Source organism: Manis pentadactyla, chromosome 10 (genome assembly GCF_030020395.1).
Source record: "Manis pentadactyla isolate mManPen7 chromosome 10, mManPen7.hap1, whole genome shotgun sequence".
NCBI lineage: Eukaryota > Metazoa > Chordata > Mammalia > Pholidota > Manidae > Manis > Manis pentadactyla.
Genome location: NC_080028.1, coordinates 32,626,398 through 32,643,457, shown reverse-complemented (window position 1 = coordinate 32,643,457; position 17,060 = coordinate 32,626,398). Strand labels below are relative to the sequence as shown.

At 57.2% G+C, this 17,060-nt stretch overlaps 2 protein-coding genes across 2 annotated transcripts; both read right to left on the bottom strand.

Moving 5' to 3' along the window:
• Positions 1-1,866: 1,866 nt before the first annotated feature.
• Positions 1,867-6,502, bottom strand: LOC118915274 (aquaporin-5). Its single transcript, XM_036890872.2, has 4 exons — positions 4,978-6,502; positions 3,815-3,979; positions 3,325-3,408; positions 1,867-2,546 (listed from the first exon to the last, which is right to left on the bottom strand). The coding sequence occupies exons 1-4, from the start codon at positions 5,740-5,742 to the stop codon at positions 2,361-2,363; spliced, it is 1,200 nt and encodes a 399-aa protein (XP_036746767.2). The 5' UTR covers positions 5,743-6,502; the 3' UTR covers positions 1,867-2,360.
• Positions 6,503-8,392: 1,890 nt separating this feature from the next.
• On the bottom strand, positions 8,393-16,350 carry AQP2 (aquaporin 2). The gene is made up of 4 exons (XM_036890897.2): positions 15,882-16,350; positions 12,998-13,162; positions 12,551-12,631; positions 8,393-11,858 (listed from the first exon to the last, which is right to left on the bottom strand). The coding sequence occupies exons 1-4, from the start codon at positions 16,239-16,241 to the stop codon at positions 11,649-11,651; spliced, it is 816 nt and encodes a 271-aa protein (XP_036746792.1). The 5' UTR covers positions 16,242-16,350; the 3' UTR covers positions 8,393-11,648.
• Positions 16,351-17,060: the final 710 nt, after the last annotated feature.

Sequence of the window (17,060 nt, the reverse complement as noted above, 5' to 3'; positions counted from 1 at the left end):
AGACGTGCGGGGTCCGAGTGTGTGTGCTCCTGTGTGCGGAGGCCTTTGTGAGCCCCGGCTGAGCAGCGTCGGGAGGAGCGGACAACAAGGAGCACAGCGCCCTCTGCTGGCCAAACAGCCCGAACCGCTGCGACTTGTGAAGCCGAAGCCTTAGGTGGGCCCTCGCCCTCTGGCTGGGCCTGTAACTCCCTCGCACTGGGGGGTTCCTTCCCACCGCTAACGGTCTTTCCCCCACAGGCCCACCGTTCACCCCGTCAGGCTCTCTCTGAGGCCCGTCAGAGGAAGGAACGCAAGTTTCTGGGTTGGAGGGAGAGGCCAGCCTCCAGTCATGGCTGTGTCTGTACCAGCGTCTTACGGAGACTGAGTAGGCAAGGGATCCCCTTTTCTTCTGCCTGCCCTCCCAGACAGCGGGGTTGGGGCGGGGGGTTGCTGGCCCCGGCCTGAGCGACTCCCTGTGTCTTCCACCCCCACGCCCCAGCTGGCCAGAGCCGAGACCGCGGACTTGCGGAGGAAGCCCAACCGCTGTGGATTCGGTGGTCGAGGTCCCCCCCTGCTGGCAGGAGCTGCACTTGCGGCCTGGCTCTACGGCCTGGGCGGAGTGGAGATGGCTGGTGGGGGACTGCTCTTTACTGGGGAACCCAGGCTCCCCCCCCACGCTGCCATCTGGTGCTAACTGTAAGCCAATGAGGCAGGCAGGGCAGGGGTGGCTGCAGCTTCCATTTACAGCTACTAGACTCGAGTTTGGACGAAGGCCAGGGAGTGTGCCCCACCTCACCCCGGCCTCTGGGCCTAACCCCCACCTGCACAGACCCTGGACTGCATGTGGCTGGGGCCCCAGAAATGCATGTGCTGGCTTCTTTCCCATTAGTTTGTGGAGCGCTCACTCTGAGGTGCCTGGCCGTGTTTGCACAAGCGTTTTTCTTCCACCCATTGTCTCATTTTATTCATACAACAATCCATGAGGTGGGTACAAGTACCCTATCTTATAGATGAGGTCATTAAAACTAAGAGAGCTTATGTTACCCAAAGTTGCCCAAGAGTTGAACTCCAAACCAGACTCCTTAACTGTGCTCCGGGGTTGTGCCTGAGTAGCTTACCTGCAGGAACTCCTGCCCTTCACCCCACCCCCCACCCCAACAGACCCATCCCAGGAATCTCCCTCCTTCTTCTCATCATATTCCTATAACCCTGTGAGGAAAGCATTTTTATTCCTCATTTTAGAGCTTAAGCGGTGGAGGCTCAGCAAGTTTAGGGAGGCTTCCAAAGGCATGTCAGTGGCAAGGGGACAAGAACCGGTAAGGGCAGAGCTGGAGGCCCTGAGGGGAAGATGGTGGGAGAACACAGGGCTAGGCGGGAGTGGCTTCTGCATATGGGGGAGGGGGCAGGGGGTTTCTCCCTCTGAGCACAGGCCCCAACCTGGCATCTTCTTGGAACACTGAGATGCATTATGGGGAGTCCAGATCTGTGCCTCCTTCCAATGACAGCCCCTTGGTATCTCAAGGGGCTGCCGACTGGTTCAATTCTCCTCCACCCTGCCTGGTACACCCTGGCACTGGTGCCAGGCCCTCAAGTGGCAGGGACTTGACATAGCTGAGGTGGGAGGGGTGAGCAGACAGGCGACTGGATGAGGACCCCTCCTTCTCTGCGCCCACTGCCCCCTCCTGACCTCTAGCTCTGTTTCTCGATTTTGTCTCTTTCTCTTCCCAACCCCATCTCTCTGACTTTCTAAGCCTCCCCCGGCCTCAGCTTCCCTGTCTTTCTACAGAAGAGTGTAGAGATGGTGGGGGAGGGAGAGGGATGACGAAGAGGAGAGGTGACGAACCAGTGTCCCCAGGCGAGGCTTCTGAGGAAAGACAAGACAGAGCATGAATGTCAGTGGTTTATTGGGAAGCCCCCACCCCAAACACCAGCATTTCTACCCCATGCATTCTTGAGCAGAAATAAGTAAGGCAGCATTTAATGGACTGGTCGTCTCCCTCCCAAGGTGCTCTCGAGAAGGTCAGCCTCTGCTCTTCTAGGGGCTGGGATCCCTCTGCCTCCTAAGGAGAGGATGGGGACAGTGGGGGGATGCCGACTGCAGGCTTGGCCCTGAGGCTGCCTGTGAGCTTGGCACTGACTCACGGCATCAGTCTTCCCTGGCTCAGAGAGACCCCTCCCCACCAGCCCCAAGCCTCTGGCCCCCATCCCAACAGTCCCATGATGGGTTCCTGCTCCACCTCTAACCGTGGGGCCTGGGGAGCCAGAACCTCCTCCCCAGCCCAGGGGACCCAGCTGTGGAGAAAGGAGGCTTCACTGTCATATTTTTTTCTTTTTTCCCCTGCAGTTCAGGCACTGAGGGGCTGGCCCCTGCCTGACGCTGGTCAGTGGGCGGTCAGCTCCATGGTCTTCTTCTGCTCCTCTCGCTGCTCCTCCCAGTCCTCCTCGGGCTCATACGTGCCCTTGATGACAGCCACACGCTCACTCAGGCTTAGGGAGTTGGGGAAGAGCAGGTAGAAGTAGAGGATGGCAGCCAGGGCAGCCCCCACAATGGGCCCCACCCAGAACACCTGGTGGAGACAGGGCAGCATCAGGGGGCTGAGCCCCAGGCCTTGGAAACCAAGACCTCTCCCCCGCCAGAGGACAGACCCAAGGACACTCAGAAGACATGGATGTCCAGACTTCCAGAGGGAAGGACTTCCTCCCACCTCAGGGACAGATATATACTGACACCCTACTCCCCAGCGACAGGGACATGGATAACAGACACCCAGATCCTCAAAGGGTACAGACAGACCCCCAGAGGGACAGCGCCCCTCCAACCCCACCCTAAAAAGAGATAAATGAACCTTCAGAGGGAAGAGACATGTAGACCCTCAGAGAGACAAACAGAGAGAGAGACCATGAGCTCTCAAAGGAGGTGACAGATTGTCCAGGGGGACAGACCCACAGAAAGGAAGACTCTCCTAACTCCTTCAGCAGGGACAAAACATCAGAGAGGATAGAAACACAGAAGGACAGACAGAAAATCCCCAGAAGGACAGACAGAAAATCCTCAGAGACCAACACAGAAGTACATTTCCTCTTCCCTTCCCTAGAGGGACAGACATTAACACACCCCACCCTGGCCAATTGGGGTCACCTACCATATAAATCTACCTCTGCCCTGGTTCTGGTTGTTTCATATTTCATCCCCTACCATATGCTCTGCTCTCTCCAGCCACATATCCTGGGGCCTATCCCCAAGGCTGGGTGCACAGCATTCAGAAAGGCCAGTTTGCTCTAGGCTGCCATGGCTGGGTTTCCAGGCCTTAACTGCCAGGGAGCCGAGGTAGGGTCCAGACTCACCCAGTGTGCAGGGCTGAACCACTTCATGACTACTGATGGGCCGAAGGAGCGGGCTGGGTTCATGGAGCAGCCGGTGAAGTAGATCTGCACAGAGACAGGGAGGCGGTGAGGAGAGTGATGTGCTTGTCCACTCCCACAGGGTCCCGACCCTCCCAGGGTCATCCAGCAATTCAGGGGCTCAGCCAGGTCTCCAACTCAAGTGTCCCAGTTCCTAGGCCAGTGACCTCTCCCTCCATGGGTCCCTTGGCACCCCCCCCTCATCTCTGTCCTCAGCTTGGATTTATTTCCTGGCCCTACCCCAACTCCCACTTATTCCCATCTTTCCTCAGGCTAGAGAATGTTTTGGGGGATCAAGTCTGAACCAGAGTAGAGCAGCCTCACTCCAGGCCCTAACTGCAGGGCTCATTGGTCTGGAGGGGTTCTGATCTAGGCCCCATTTTTTGCCCTAAGGGGTTCCTCACAACCCCAGGCGAATGGCAGCACCACTCACCCCCACAAAGTGGCCGAGAGTGACAGAGAGGCCTATGGACAAGGCTGGGGAGCCCATAGGGCTGGTGCGGCGGGAGTCAGTGGAGGAGAAGATGCAGAGCGCCAGCTGGAAGGTTAGAATCAGCTCCACCGCCATGGCCTGGCCTGGGGTCGTGTTGTTGTTGAGCTGCAAGGGGAGGGTGTGTTAGGGCCCCTGCCTCCTTCTGGGTCTATGGCCAGGGGTTTGGGGGGTTGAGGCTTTTGGTTTCCAAGGACACCTATAGCCTGAGCACCTGGAAATCAAGCCCTGTGCATGACACATCAAGTTGGTCATTTGCCGAAGAGACTACGTACTTTACAGTGTACACAAAGCCCAGAGCACAGGCCTGTGGTCAAAGGGCAGAGTGTGGGGGGAGCTTTTCCTGGACACAGTCCTGTCCACCTTTCTGCCCAGTCCCTAACCCCACAAGCAGGCATTTACCCTCCCTTCTCTGGGCAGATGCCCAGTTTGCCTACTGTACTCCCAGCCTGCCTCCCGCCCATGCCTGACCCGCTGCCGGTGCCAACCTCAAACCCGTCTCTCCAGTGGGGCTGACTCACAGATTGACAATGGCTGAGAAAATCCTCCTCTGTGTTTGATTAATGAACCCAGTTTGCATGGGACATGGGGGTTAAATCTGGGGCTGTAGGAGAAGGAGGCAGCAGGGGGCCAGGGGCAGGAACCAATATTCAACAGAGATCCTATGCACTGGCACCATATTATGGGGTTCATATGCATGGTTTCTAAATATTATCCCCTTGACACCTGCTGTGGTAGGTTATGACCAATGCATGTAATGGCTGAGAAAAATAACACCCAGGGAGGCCAGGGTCAGCCAAGCCCAGATTACAACCCATCTCTCTTTGATGGTTCCATGAAACCATTCCACTGAAGAGCAGGCAGGTACAGTCGGGTGCCCAGAGGAAAGCAGAAGTCAGGCGTGAGACAGGAGAAAGGGCAGGGGTTTCCTGTGAGAAAGAAGGGGCAGCGGGAGGGGATTCATCTTCTTTGGGAGGCTGTCTCCTTCCTGGTAAGGGTGTGCACTGGTCCGCTCTATGACACCCATTCTTGAAACGGGGTAAGGGGGCCTGGTCTGGAGCCCACCTGAGGGTCCCTGTCCCACCCCCAGCCCTGAGGGCACTCACCGAGTTGACAGCCAGATTGCCCCGGACATTGACCGGTGCCAGCCCATAGAGAATGCCCGCCCCGGCAATGGCGCCCACCAGCTGGGCCACCACGTAGAAGACAGCCCGCAGCAGGGAGATCTGGTTGCCCACTAAGAGGGCCAGTGTGATGGCAGGGTTGATGTGCCCGCCGCTCACAGGCCCTAGGGCCTGGGCCAGGGTGCCTATGGCCAGGCCAAAGGCCAGAGAGATCTGCAGAACGGAGGGCAGCGCCGACGGCCACTTGAGGGCCGAGCCGAGTCCCAAGAAGACGAAGATGAGGGTGGCCAGGAACTCGGCGAACACGGCCTTGAGGAAGGCCACGGAGCACACCTCCTTCTTCATGGTGGCTGCAGGGGCCGGGCCGCGCCGGCGGCGGCGGCGGGGGGCGCCCGTCGGGGCGGCGGCGGCGCTGGGGGCGGGGGGCTGTCTCCGGGGCGCGGCGCGCTCTGCGGCGCCCGCTGCGTGGCTGGCGGCCTGGCGCGGGCCCGGCAGGGGCGCGCTATATAGTGGGCGGGCGCCCCGGCGCGGGGCCGGCGCGGGGGGAGCGAGGGCGGCTCCCGCGCCCAGGGGCAGGCGCGGCCCGCCAGGAGGGGAGCTTGCGGCCGGCGCGGGCTCGCCGTGGCCCGGGGCTCCGCGCGCCCGCGGCCCGGCGCCCGTCCCGCCTCCGGGACAGCAGCGCACCCGCGCGGGCCACGAGACCCAGGCGGCGGTGTAGCCCGGGCCCGCGGCCGGGGGCCCGCGCATGGTGCGCCCCCTGCGCCTCCCGCGCTCTGTCCGCGCGGCTTGGCTCCGGCTCTTCGGGAGGTCTCGCCCGGTCCAGCCTCCCGGGTCCTGCCGACCTCGGGGCGTCTACCTCCGCCGGGCCTTCATCTCTGCGCGAGGCCTTGCCCTTTTCCTCCCTTCGGACCTGGGTCCAGCTCCTCCTTCACCTCGGCGACCCGGGCATCCTGACCCGGCCTCGGCGGGCAGGGCGGCAGTGAGGCGATTTCCTGAGCGCGGCGCTGCTCAGCTCGCCGCCCGCCGGGGGCGGGGGCGGGCGGCCGGGCTGGGCCGGGCGGGGAGGCCGGCCGTCGCGGCCTCTCCGCGGCCCGGGCCGGGCTGGCCTGCGGGCTTGGAGCAGGGGCGTCTGGGGAAAAGTGGGCCCCGCGCCTGTCAGGCCGAGACGCCCAGTGGCGGGGCGGCCCGAGAGCGGGCGGCGGACCCTGGACGGCGCCCTCCCCATGACAGTCATCCCAGCCCCTCCAGCAGCATAGCCCTTCCCCGTGGGATCCCAGCGAGTCCCGGAGGGAGTGGGGGCCAGGGGTCCACTTTGTCCCTAGGATGGGAGAGGGCATGACCGGGTTCGGTTTTGCTTTGCGTCAGGCAAGAGGCCCTGGGAGTGGGGAGCCGTGTGGGCGAAGGCGCTCCATTGACCGCCCTTTTCCCAGCCGGGCCTCTCGGGACTTCCTGGGAGAAGCCCCCGACTCTGGATCTCAGGTTCTCCTTCTCTGCCTCCCCTCAGCCTCCTTACTCTTCTCTTCCTTGAAACCAGTCTTCTTCCCTTCTTGCAGTCTCTCCATCTCTCCTTTTTCTCCTTCAGTCCTTTCGGGCTGTCTCTTCAGTCTCCCCGTCTTTCTCCCTCTGTCTGTCTGGTCCTCTCTGTCAGTCTCCCTACCTCTCTCATTTCATTCTGGTCCCTCTTAGGCTCTCCCTCTGTCTCCCTTTCTTTTCAAGTTCTGTTTTTCTCTTCTTTTCTTTACAGTCTTAGCCTCAGTCTCTGTTTCAGTCTCTATTCATCTCTCAGTTTCTATCTCCTATTTGACCTTTCCTCTGCCTCTTTAATTTCTGTGACTTCCTTCGTTTCTGACTGTCTCTACCTCATTTTCCATGTCTGTCCTACGTGTGGTCTTCCTCCATCCCCCTGAAGTCAAGTCCTCCCACTGCTGGACTGGCTAACACTTCGTCCCAGTTCCCACTCCTGTCAGAGCCCCCAGCTCTTCGCCACAGTCCCTCCTGCCCCACCCTCTTCCATTCCCTGGTTAGGCATTTGGGGAATGAGGCTGTAGGGCCCTCCAGGACTTGGAGACGTGGGGGGTGCACCATAGGATCCCAGGAGAGTAGTTATACTAAAGACCTCCCTCCCTTCACCCCCTACCCCCACCAATGACATGTCCTTGGGAAGCACTTTACACAGCGCCTGGCCCAGAATAAGGCTTAGTAAAGTTTCCTCTGGGTTGTGACAGTATCACAAAAAGCCCCCGAGGGCTGTGCGCAGAGCTAAGCCACAGGGTCCAGCGGAGGGAGAGCACAGGTGTTCCTCAGGCAGTCTGTCAGGCAGTCCCTCAGGCAGGCGCTGAGGGGAGGCACCTGGAGGAAAGCCAAGGGGCAGGCTGTGTGCCTGGTGGCAGCTAAGAGGCCAAAGAAAACAGGGACCGAAGAAACCCCGCTATTGTTCCTCTGTCCCATGTTTCCTGCTGGAGCAGCTCCTCCTCTGCGTCTCTTCTCTTAAGGCAGGAGGTTTGTCCCTCCTTTGTGCCATGGGTCCTGTGAACGGGATTTCCATCTGGGCTTGGGGTTCAGGGCACTGCACGGGCCTGGGCCAGACGGGAACAATGACTCTGATGCCCCCAAGGCCTTTGGGGGTCAGGCCCCTTTAATGTTGAATTTGCTTCCGGTCTGCACTTTTCCCAACTTCTTTTTTATCTTTTCTCTTCAGGCAATGTTTTCATGAATCCACAGGTCTCAAACTCCGTCGTCTCAGAGTGGGAAGGACAGGAAAGTGGGCCACCAGGGGAAGCTCCTATTTGAGAATTTGAGTCCAGTCCTTTACAGCTAATAGAGGGCTTTGGCCTCCACTGTGTGATTTGATTCTGCGCTACCTGTCAAGAAGTCAGACTCAGAGGTTACTGCCTGGCCCAGGGTCGCACCATGACCTGGGCATTGCCAGGAGTGGCCTGTGGGGCTGATCTGTCAAGGTTGCTCAGAGCGAGCAGCTGGGTATGTTTCCTAGGCCTGTGCTTGAGGTCCTTCCATCTCTCTCTAATCATCAGGGTCATTTGGTCTCCAGGTTGTCAAAAGAAACAACAGGAGCTGCTGTGTCCTGGAATCGTCTTTGCCCTTAGCACTTCACCCTACCCTGCCAGCCTCAGAGGCTCTCTCTAGAGGCCACAGCCTGCCCATGTCTTGGTGCCCTCTCCACTGTGCCACTGGGTCACAAAGCTTGGGATCCCTCTTTGGCCATGTTGGCAGCAGGAATTTGCCACCACAGGCTACCTTAGTTGAGCTTCTTGTTCAGCATTGAAATCCCCTCTACACCATTCCGAACAGCAGCTCTGAGGAGCTCAGGATGTACCAGGGACTCCAGTCTGTCTTCTGGCACTTTGGACTGTATTGATCACTTTTAGATTGGGGAAGAAACAGCATTTATTGACAAATGAGCATATATTGAGTGCTTACTATATTCAGAGCATTGTGCTAGATAAGACAGATGAGAGAAGTTGTATTGGAGAATGTCAGCCCATGGGGGTGACAGTCTTGCTGGGAGGCATTGCATACATACAGAATCACAGCTTAAAGATACAAAATGACATCAAAGCAACATTTGCAGTGCAAAGTCATCTGGCACAAAGTGGGAATGTCGGACTGGCTGTTGCTGGGACCCAGTGGTCGCCCACCTCCACCCCTCAGCTCAGAGCCTTCTCTGTTCCCAGCTTGGGGACCTGGAGGCCTGTCCACCTGCCTTTATGCTGCCTTGCTGCTGTCCTGTTTGGGGTGTGCCTGACCTCCACCCTCTTCCAGTCTGGGATCTCTATAAGGGCAGAAATCAGTCCCACGTTCTTTGTCATTTTCTCCCTACCTTGCCATGGCTATCCCCAAGGTCTGTGTCTACCACAGGACAGCAGGTTGGGCTTCACAGTCTCAGTTGTGTGCTCGGTTTCTGCCAGGGACTCCCAAGAGGGGCCTAGTACTTGCCTCAGACCATACCTGGTCTCCTCTGAGTTCTGAGCGGCAAGATCATGGAGTTTTGAATAGGAAAACCTGAATTCAAGTCTTGGCTCCACCACACACAGCTGTGTGACTTTAGACAGTCCCTTAGTTTCTGTTTCTTAATCTATGAAATGGGTAGAACAATATTTGCTCAGCCTATCTCACAAAGCTCGGAGAAATCACAGGAGATGATAAGGGAAAGCTTTGAAAATAGTAAAACCCTGCATGGTTGGCAGGGGGTGGGGGTCATTGTCCTTCCCTAACCTGCCTGAAGTTTTAGGAGGACTAGGTGAGCTAATGCATGTAAAGCAGCCAGCACAGAGCTGGGACACAAAAGATGCTCAATAGGTGTCAGTTCCCCTCCACTCCCATCACTTTGAATCCTGCTTTGACTTCTGACCTTAATGACCCTAATCTGGGCAATCAGGGCTGGAAGTGGTAGGGAATCTCACATCTAGTTTTAGGGGAAGTGCAATGCAGGAAGTGGAACAGGCATAGAAATTCTTGGCAACTTCCAGAGGGAGCTGTTGGGGTTAGGTCGGGTGGGGATGAGGTGTCTGGGACACATTCAGGCTTAGCTAACACCTCAATGCCTTGCTGCCTTTGAAATTTCAGAGCAAGGACGCTCAGCTACCAGGAGTACAGCCCCAGAGGTCACTTCAGTCTCTGACTCAATCCCTCCCCAAGTAGTGAGGTCAGGGGCTGTCACCAGCTGTTAGTGGTTTGGGAGAATCATCTCCATAGCATCTGTGGCTCAGGGAAGGCTTTTCCTGATTTCAAAGGGAGCTTTGGTCAAGAGATAGATGAGGAGGTGGGCACATTACAGTGATGCTCCGCATCTGTAGTCCATCTGTGGAGGGCAGGAACGGGGTGGAGACTCCAGGTACTGGGTTGACACAGTGTGGGATGGACACAGATAAAAGCCTAGAAATCAGGGAGGCAACAGACAGCATGCAGAAGGGGGCTCAAAGTGAGTGTCCAGCAGACTGGAGGCAGAGGGAGAATATGGGTTGTCTGAATGGTGGGAGGGAGAAAGGGTGAGAACAGCCAGGGTACCCTCAGGGTGGGGAGTGGACCGGGATGGAGCCAGGCCAAACCCATCTCCCTCTGCCAGCACCTCGGGGTTCCCGGGGCACTGCCTTTGTGCTGACCACCAATTAAAAGAGGTAGAAGAAGCCAAGGATCAGGCCCCTTCTCTACTGGAAGCAGAAGTAATGAAATGATCCCAATAATGCATGATTGATATGAAGAATACAGTTCACACAGCATCTTTACATGCATCATTTCACTTAATCTCAGATAATGTTATTTGAGAACCATTGCATTGGCCTGGAAATTTAGAAGCCCAGGCTCTAGACACAAACATGCCTCTGCCTGGACAAGTCATTTCCTTTCTCTGGTCCTGAGAGTGCTAAGCTGCTCTCTCCCCAATAACTGTACTGTGGTGGGAATCGGAAGGGGGAGGTGGTGGGGAGAGAGATTCCTGGGGGAAAGAGCTGCTACCTGGGGATGGGTGATGGAGGGGTGTTACCTGGGGCCTGTGGTTGCGTGACTGAGTGCCTTGCCCAGCCAGCCATAGGTGTGCGCTGAGCGAGAAGGCTCACTTGCGAAACTGAGTGTCTCCTTTCAAGAAGTGTCTAGTTGCAAATCTCCCCCTCTCCCAAGACAAAGGTCAGGGGCCCACAAAGAGCTGTTGTTTTCTCTGCAACAAGGGGAGGCTAATCTTTGGGTCTGGAGCCCCCTGGAGATGTACAGTATGCACACACACATACAGGCATGCACATGCACATGCCTGCTTCCTCCTTTGGAGAGGGCCTCCCTCAGGGAAGAAAGTGGGTCCTTGGCCACCCAACCCTCCTTTTCTCCAGAGGCCCCTTCTGCAGGAGCAAGTCTCTGGTTTGATACCTCTCTGTTTCTAGCAATGGATCTCAGCAAGTTTTGGGGCCCAGTGCTGCAGCTTGAGGGAATTTTCCAGGAGGGGCAGGTTAGGGGTTGGAAATCAGGGCCTCCTTTCAGCCCTCTGCAAGGGTTCTCCAGACCCTCCCCTCCCCTTCTCCTGGGAGCACACTCTTAGAGCTCCTGGGAAGGACTGGCAGTGGGGACTCATCCACTGTAGAAGAAGTGGATTTATTACAGGTAGGAAGAAACAAAGGGGTCAAGAGGAGAGTGAGAGGCTGCCAGCCAATACACACTTGCACCACCCCAGACACACCTGTTTCTGGGGACAGAGAGGTCCTCATGGGTGAACACATACTTGCACACTAGCAAAACCTGATGCACCATTCCCAGACCACCCTCCTCCAAGGTGGGGGTCTGCAGACCCTGGTCCTCTTCCCCCCAGTAACTGGGCTGGCTCTCCAGAGCCTTCCTCTGCCTGCTTGCTTGCCCTCTCTCCCCAGCTCAGTCCCCAAGTTCCCCACTCCCTGCAGGGGCCAGGGGGTCCACAACTTGCTGCCTCAGCCTCAGGACAGGCTCACTGCTACCCCTGCAGCCCTGGCCGCAGCTGCCCGCAGGTCCTGAGGCAGCTACTGCACTGGGGGCCACCTTTGGCCCTGAGGAGAGGAGGGCCGGGCCTGGCGGGGGTGGCGGGTGCCCCGAGCCTGGGACGCGACCTGGGGTCGCAGGCAGTCACTCTGAGCCCCCCTGGGCCCGGGCCAGGGGCCTTCGGGGCGGGCGGGAGGCACTCAGGCCTTGCTGCCGCGGGGCAGGCTCTGTGGGGAGTGCAACTCCACCGACTGCCGCCGCCGCACCTCGCGCTCCTCCCAGTCGGCGTCGGGCTCCAGCCCCTTGAGCACAGCCATGCGCTCCGACAGGCTCTTGGCAGACGGGAACAGTACGTAGTTGTAGAGGAGCGAGCCCAGGATGGCGCCCACCAGGGGTCCGACCCAGAAGACCTGTGGAGTGGAGAGCGCGGCTGGCGGCAGGCACGGGGCCAGCCCGACAGCGCCTTCCTGGCTGGGGATGCGCTCCGCTCCGCACTCGCACTCGGTGCGAAAGGGAGACCCGCACGCGACTAACGTAATAAAACGCGTGTTCGTGCAATACGTATTGTCAACACTCGCTGTTAGGGAAGACTGTCAGTTGGGGGTTAAGGGCGCGACTTCCCAAGCGGACGGCCTGGGTGAACTTGGGCAAGTTACTTACCTGTCTGCCTCAGTGTCCTTTGATTATAGTCCTACCTACTTCTGCAATTGTTGTGCCAACTAAATGGATTAATATTCGCAAAGCTCTTAGGGTGAGTCTTGGCACAATCTTGGGCACCAGATAAGTGCTAAATAGTTAAAATATATGTTAGCTACTATAAATATGGCCAATTTTCGAGCCCTTACGCACTGTGATCTGTCCTATACCAGTAACCTCACTTAATCCTTGCAAAACGTCAAGGAGGCAGCAAATGCTGTTATCCTCCCTCACAGATGTGGAAACGGAGTCTCCGATAGCAGACCTCAGGGGTGGAGCCCAAAGCCCCCCAGGGCCCCAGGAGGAAGAGCATGAAGGGTCTGCCGAGTCCTCCACCCCACTCATTCCAGCCCTTGCAGAGATGGGTTTCTGGGGATGGGAAAGGCAGGGAAGTTTCAGCCATTACCCAGTGGTCATCAAACTTGCCGGTGACGACGGCAGGAGCCAGGGAGCGGGCAGGATTCATGGAGCAGCCCGTGTAGTGGATCTGCAACAGGGGGAGGTGGTCAAGGAAGGAAGAGGGGAGAGTCCTTGGGCGTCTCTCCAGTGCCTGACCTCTATCTGAAGCGAATCCATGTGATGGACAATTAAGTTCTTGTTACATTTACAGGGCTCTGTGTTCACTGGAGTGATATCTGTCCCCTTAGGGTGCTGGAAGTCAGCCCCTTCGAGTGTGTACATGTGGCTGTCCCTCTTGGGAGTTCTGAACATCTGTTCCTCTGTGGGTCTTGTGCCTGTCACTTTTGGGGGTTCTCTGTATCTGTTTCTAGAGAGATCTATGTGTCTTTTTCGGGGGAGAAGATCTGTATGTCTCGTCCCTCCAGGGAGCCTGGAATCAGTGTCCATGACCTACCCCGAGGAGGTGGCCCAGGACCACGGAGAAACCAATGGAGAGGGCGGGAGTGCCCAGGTTGTCTCCACGGCGTTCATCAGTAGAGGCGAAAATGCAGAACACCAGCTGCAGGGTCAGGAACAGCTCCACAGTAACGGCCTGGCCAGCTGTTGTGTTGTTGCTGAGCTGGGGACAGAGAGTGGGTGGGTGGAGGAACGCTGAGAGCATGCTCCTCACACTGCCTCCATCTTCCTGCCCACCCGCAGTCAAGGCTCCAGAGACGCTTCCAGGCTGGGAGTCAAACAGCTGTGCTCACTGGCCATATTAGTTTAAACTACTGACAGTCTCTTCCTGGATTGTGGCCCAAAGGCAGAGAGATGGACCACAGGACTGCTCATGGTCCCCAGGCCAGAGGTAGGAAAACTGACTCCAAAGCCCATTAGATTTGGGGGCTGGGGTTATGTGCCTACAATGTGAGAGGCAAAGGATGCTGAGGTCCAGCACTTCAGTTTCCTGAAGGACGAGAAAGGAAGAGGTTTTTGATTATAGCAGGAAGTTTTAGGCCAGGTAACAGGAAGGCCTTCCTCTCTCTCTAGGCCACAAATAGTGGTGTAATGAGAGGCCTGTGGTCTTTCTTCCCATGGTCAAAGGGCTCCCAGGGGCAGAGCCTAGGGACTTGGGTCTGGGGTTCATCCTAGTGTGCGCCCTCCCTCTATGGGTTCCGTGGACAACTATTTCCTCTGACATTTGCCTGCTCCCCTTGACCTTGCCCACCCCACATGGCCTCAGTTTTGCCCTGTGGATTTGCTCCCTGCACACCCTGTGAAGGGTGGGGTGGGCATACTGTGCCCTGTACCATGATGCCTCCACACCCATGTGGGGTGCCTGTGGTCCCAGCAGACCCTGCCTTAGGTAACAAAGAACTTGGGGCAGTGCAAAGAGGTGATTTCACAACTGGGCCACATCCAACCCTGGATTTTGCCATCTGTTCCTACACCCTGCCCCCTAGGGCTAGGTACCACACCAGGCAGAGCTGTGACAGCCCTCAGCTCCCAGGCTCCTTCTCCTGGGTCCTAGCCATCAGGCTGGCTCCTGTGGGTCTCTCTAGGGCCTAACCTTAGTCCACCCTGCCGTCCAGTGTCAGAGGCACTAGTGGAGTCAGTGAAAAGAGCTTTGAAGGTAGCCACTTTGGGTGCCTCTGACCTGCTGTGGGATCTTATTTACTTCAGCCTCAATCTGTCCTTCCGTAAAATGGGGGTGACCGAATGGATTCTGGAGGACTGGAAATGACAAGGGCAGAGCCAGAGCCCCATTCCCACTGGTAGATAGTGGCTCTAAGGGTGTGGGTGTGGACATGAGTTTGATGTCAGACAGCTCTGGGTCCATTCCCAGGTGCTGACACTTACTGGTTCTGTTATTTGAATCAATTGAATGCTAAGCCTCAATTTACCACTAAGGGTAGAGGGATCACAGAATTTACCTTATAATGTTGTACCGAGAAGGAGATGCTATCTGGCCTGGCACAGAGCAGGTATGCATCAATGGTAACTTCCTGGTGGCCAGGCTGGCCTTTCCAATGGCCTCAGAGGACACTCAGAACAGCCTTGGGGGCCATGTAGCTCTGTCTAGCTCAGGGTGAGTCTCCCCACTGCTGCCCCATTCCACCCAGGCAGGGCTGTCCCCAGTTCTTCAGGATGGTAAATGCTGAGCAATAACTTGGGGGAGGCTTCCCCGGCCCTTCCCTTCTAAGGGCCCAGTCAGTTGTGAAATGACAGAGGAGCAGGACTGAGGGTCCCCATGGCCCCTTAGCACTCCCATTGCCTAGCTATTAGAGAAGATTCCCCAGTCACACACTCTGAGGCTTTCTTGGTCATGTTCTCAGGAAGTCCCTCTTTCAGTCTAACTGGATCTTTACTTGCTGCAGAGTGAATTAATTTCATTCTCAATGGAAATGGTCACACTCCTCAGTGTCCCCACCCATGCCCTCAGATGTCCAGGCCTTGCACAGACCCAGGAATGGCGGAGGGTGGCATGTGGTGGTGGGAATGGGCTGCAGCAGCCCCCTCAGCTCCGCAGGTGCCCCTGTTCATATAATCAACAGTTAGCTCATGGGATCCAGGGCCCTTCTCCGCGGTCTGGAGAGGCCTGTCCCTTCTGCATTCCCCTGGGTTCTGGTGCTTTCTCTGCTATTGACAAACTACAAAACTTTTCACCTGTCACTTCCCTTCTCTGAGCCTCAGTTTCCTTGTTTGCAAAACAAGGCTTAGATGATGGCTCAGGGAGAGAACAGTGATCAGGTGGGAAGGTCACAGGTTTGTAGTCAGGCCTGGTTTTGAAGGCTGGTCTGGTGCTTGCCCTCTCTGAGCCTCAGTTTCCAACCCCTTAAGAAACAGATATGCCCATCCATACCTCACAGGGCGGTTGTGAGGGTCAGCGTGTGGCTTGTGCGGAGGACCTGCCATGAAGTCCGTACACAGTAGGTGCTGAAGAAATGGTGGGTCCTTCCTCCCTGGCGAATACCCTTGGGACCTGCATTCCGAGGTTCCTCCTAGCTCAGAAAGCAGGTCTGTGCAGGAGCCCTGCCCTCTGCCGAGTTCTTCCCAGCCCTTGTAATGCAGGCCTCGAATCAGCAGACACCATGCTGCTGCTCTTCCTGCATGTCGCTCAGGGCAGAAGGCACCAGCAGGCCCATGTGGATCCTGCCTCTGCTCTGGCTTCATTGCTCCTTGCACCGACTCCTGTCAGCTGTGTTCCTGGCTCCGGCATCTCCCTCCCTCCCTCTGTCCCTCTCTGTCTCTCTCTCTCCCCACCCAGACTCTCTCCCAGCTCTAGTTCCTTCTTATCCTTTACCAGACACACCCCAGGATCTGCCCCTTGTGGGAAAGATGGAGTTCTGGCTACTCACTGCATTGACAGCCAGGTCCCCTCGGATGTCTGGTGGTGTGATCTCGTGGAGCAGAGCAGCCCCTGCCACGGCCCCCAGCAGCTGGGCAGCTACGTAGAAGGCAGCTCGGAGAAAGGAGACATGGCAGCCTACCAGGCAAGCCACAGTCACAGCAGGATTGATGTGGGCCCCACTGATGTGGCCCAGAGCCTGCACCAGGGTGCCAATAGCCAGGCCGAAGGCCATGGCGATCTGCAGCACAGAGGGCAGGGCCTGTGGCCAGTTGAGGGCTGAGCCAAGGCCAAAGAAGACAAAGAGGAGTGTGGCCAGGAACTCTGCGAACACGGCCCTGGAGAAGGCTATGGACCGGAGTTCCCACATGCCGTGAGCCTTCCGTGGGCTGGCCCAGAGGTCTCGGGACCCGGAAACTTGCAGCTCTCTCAGTCCCTGTCTCTCTCTTTCTCTCTGTCTTAGGGTCTTTGGGGAGGCTGGGCCATGGGCATTTATAGGGTCGTTCCATCCTCGATTTGGACACGTGGGGTGGAGGTGGAGATCAGGCCCTCTGCTCCCCTATGGCTGCCTCCTGCCCCCACTCTCCACCCCTGCCCACCCGCATGCCTATCACCCCATCTAGGCCTTCACAGCTGACTAACGCTCCCCATTAATGAGCTCCAGATAAGGACTGACGTACCTGGTTTTCCGTGTTTGTTCCCTCAGTTACCCCAAGCTGCTGCCCCTGGACCTCCCGCTGCCCCCCACCAGTTCTGCAGATGGGGCTCCTGTAGGGGATTGTGCCAACCCCCTTCTCTCTTACTCCAACTTTTGGCCAATGCAGGGGCAATACCTCACCCAATGCCCATGAAAGAGGATGTCAATGCTATGCCATCTAGTGATTGGGAAGTTCCTCCTGCTGTCTGACCTCCAATTATTCCTTCTTGAAGGGGATGGAAAACCACTGGGTGGCTTGTGATGTGAACCTTCCAAAGCATGAAGATTTTTTTGTGTCTCTTCTGTGCTGGCTGTCTTGCAGTCACCTATAGGTTGTCAGGCTTCCCCTCCTCCCTGGAACTCCAGCCAAATGGCAGCTCCCATAGCCTGAAGGCAGGGGGTGGTTGGAGTGGCCCTGGGACCCTGGCCCTGGGTGATAGAGTCAAACTGGAGTTGTCTAAGGCAGCTGGGGGCTTCCATTCCACCATCACC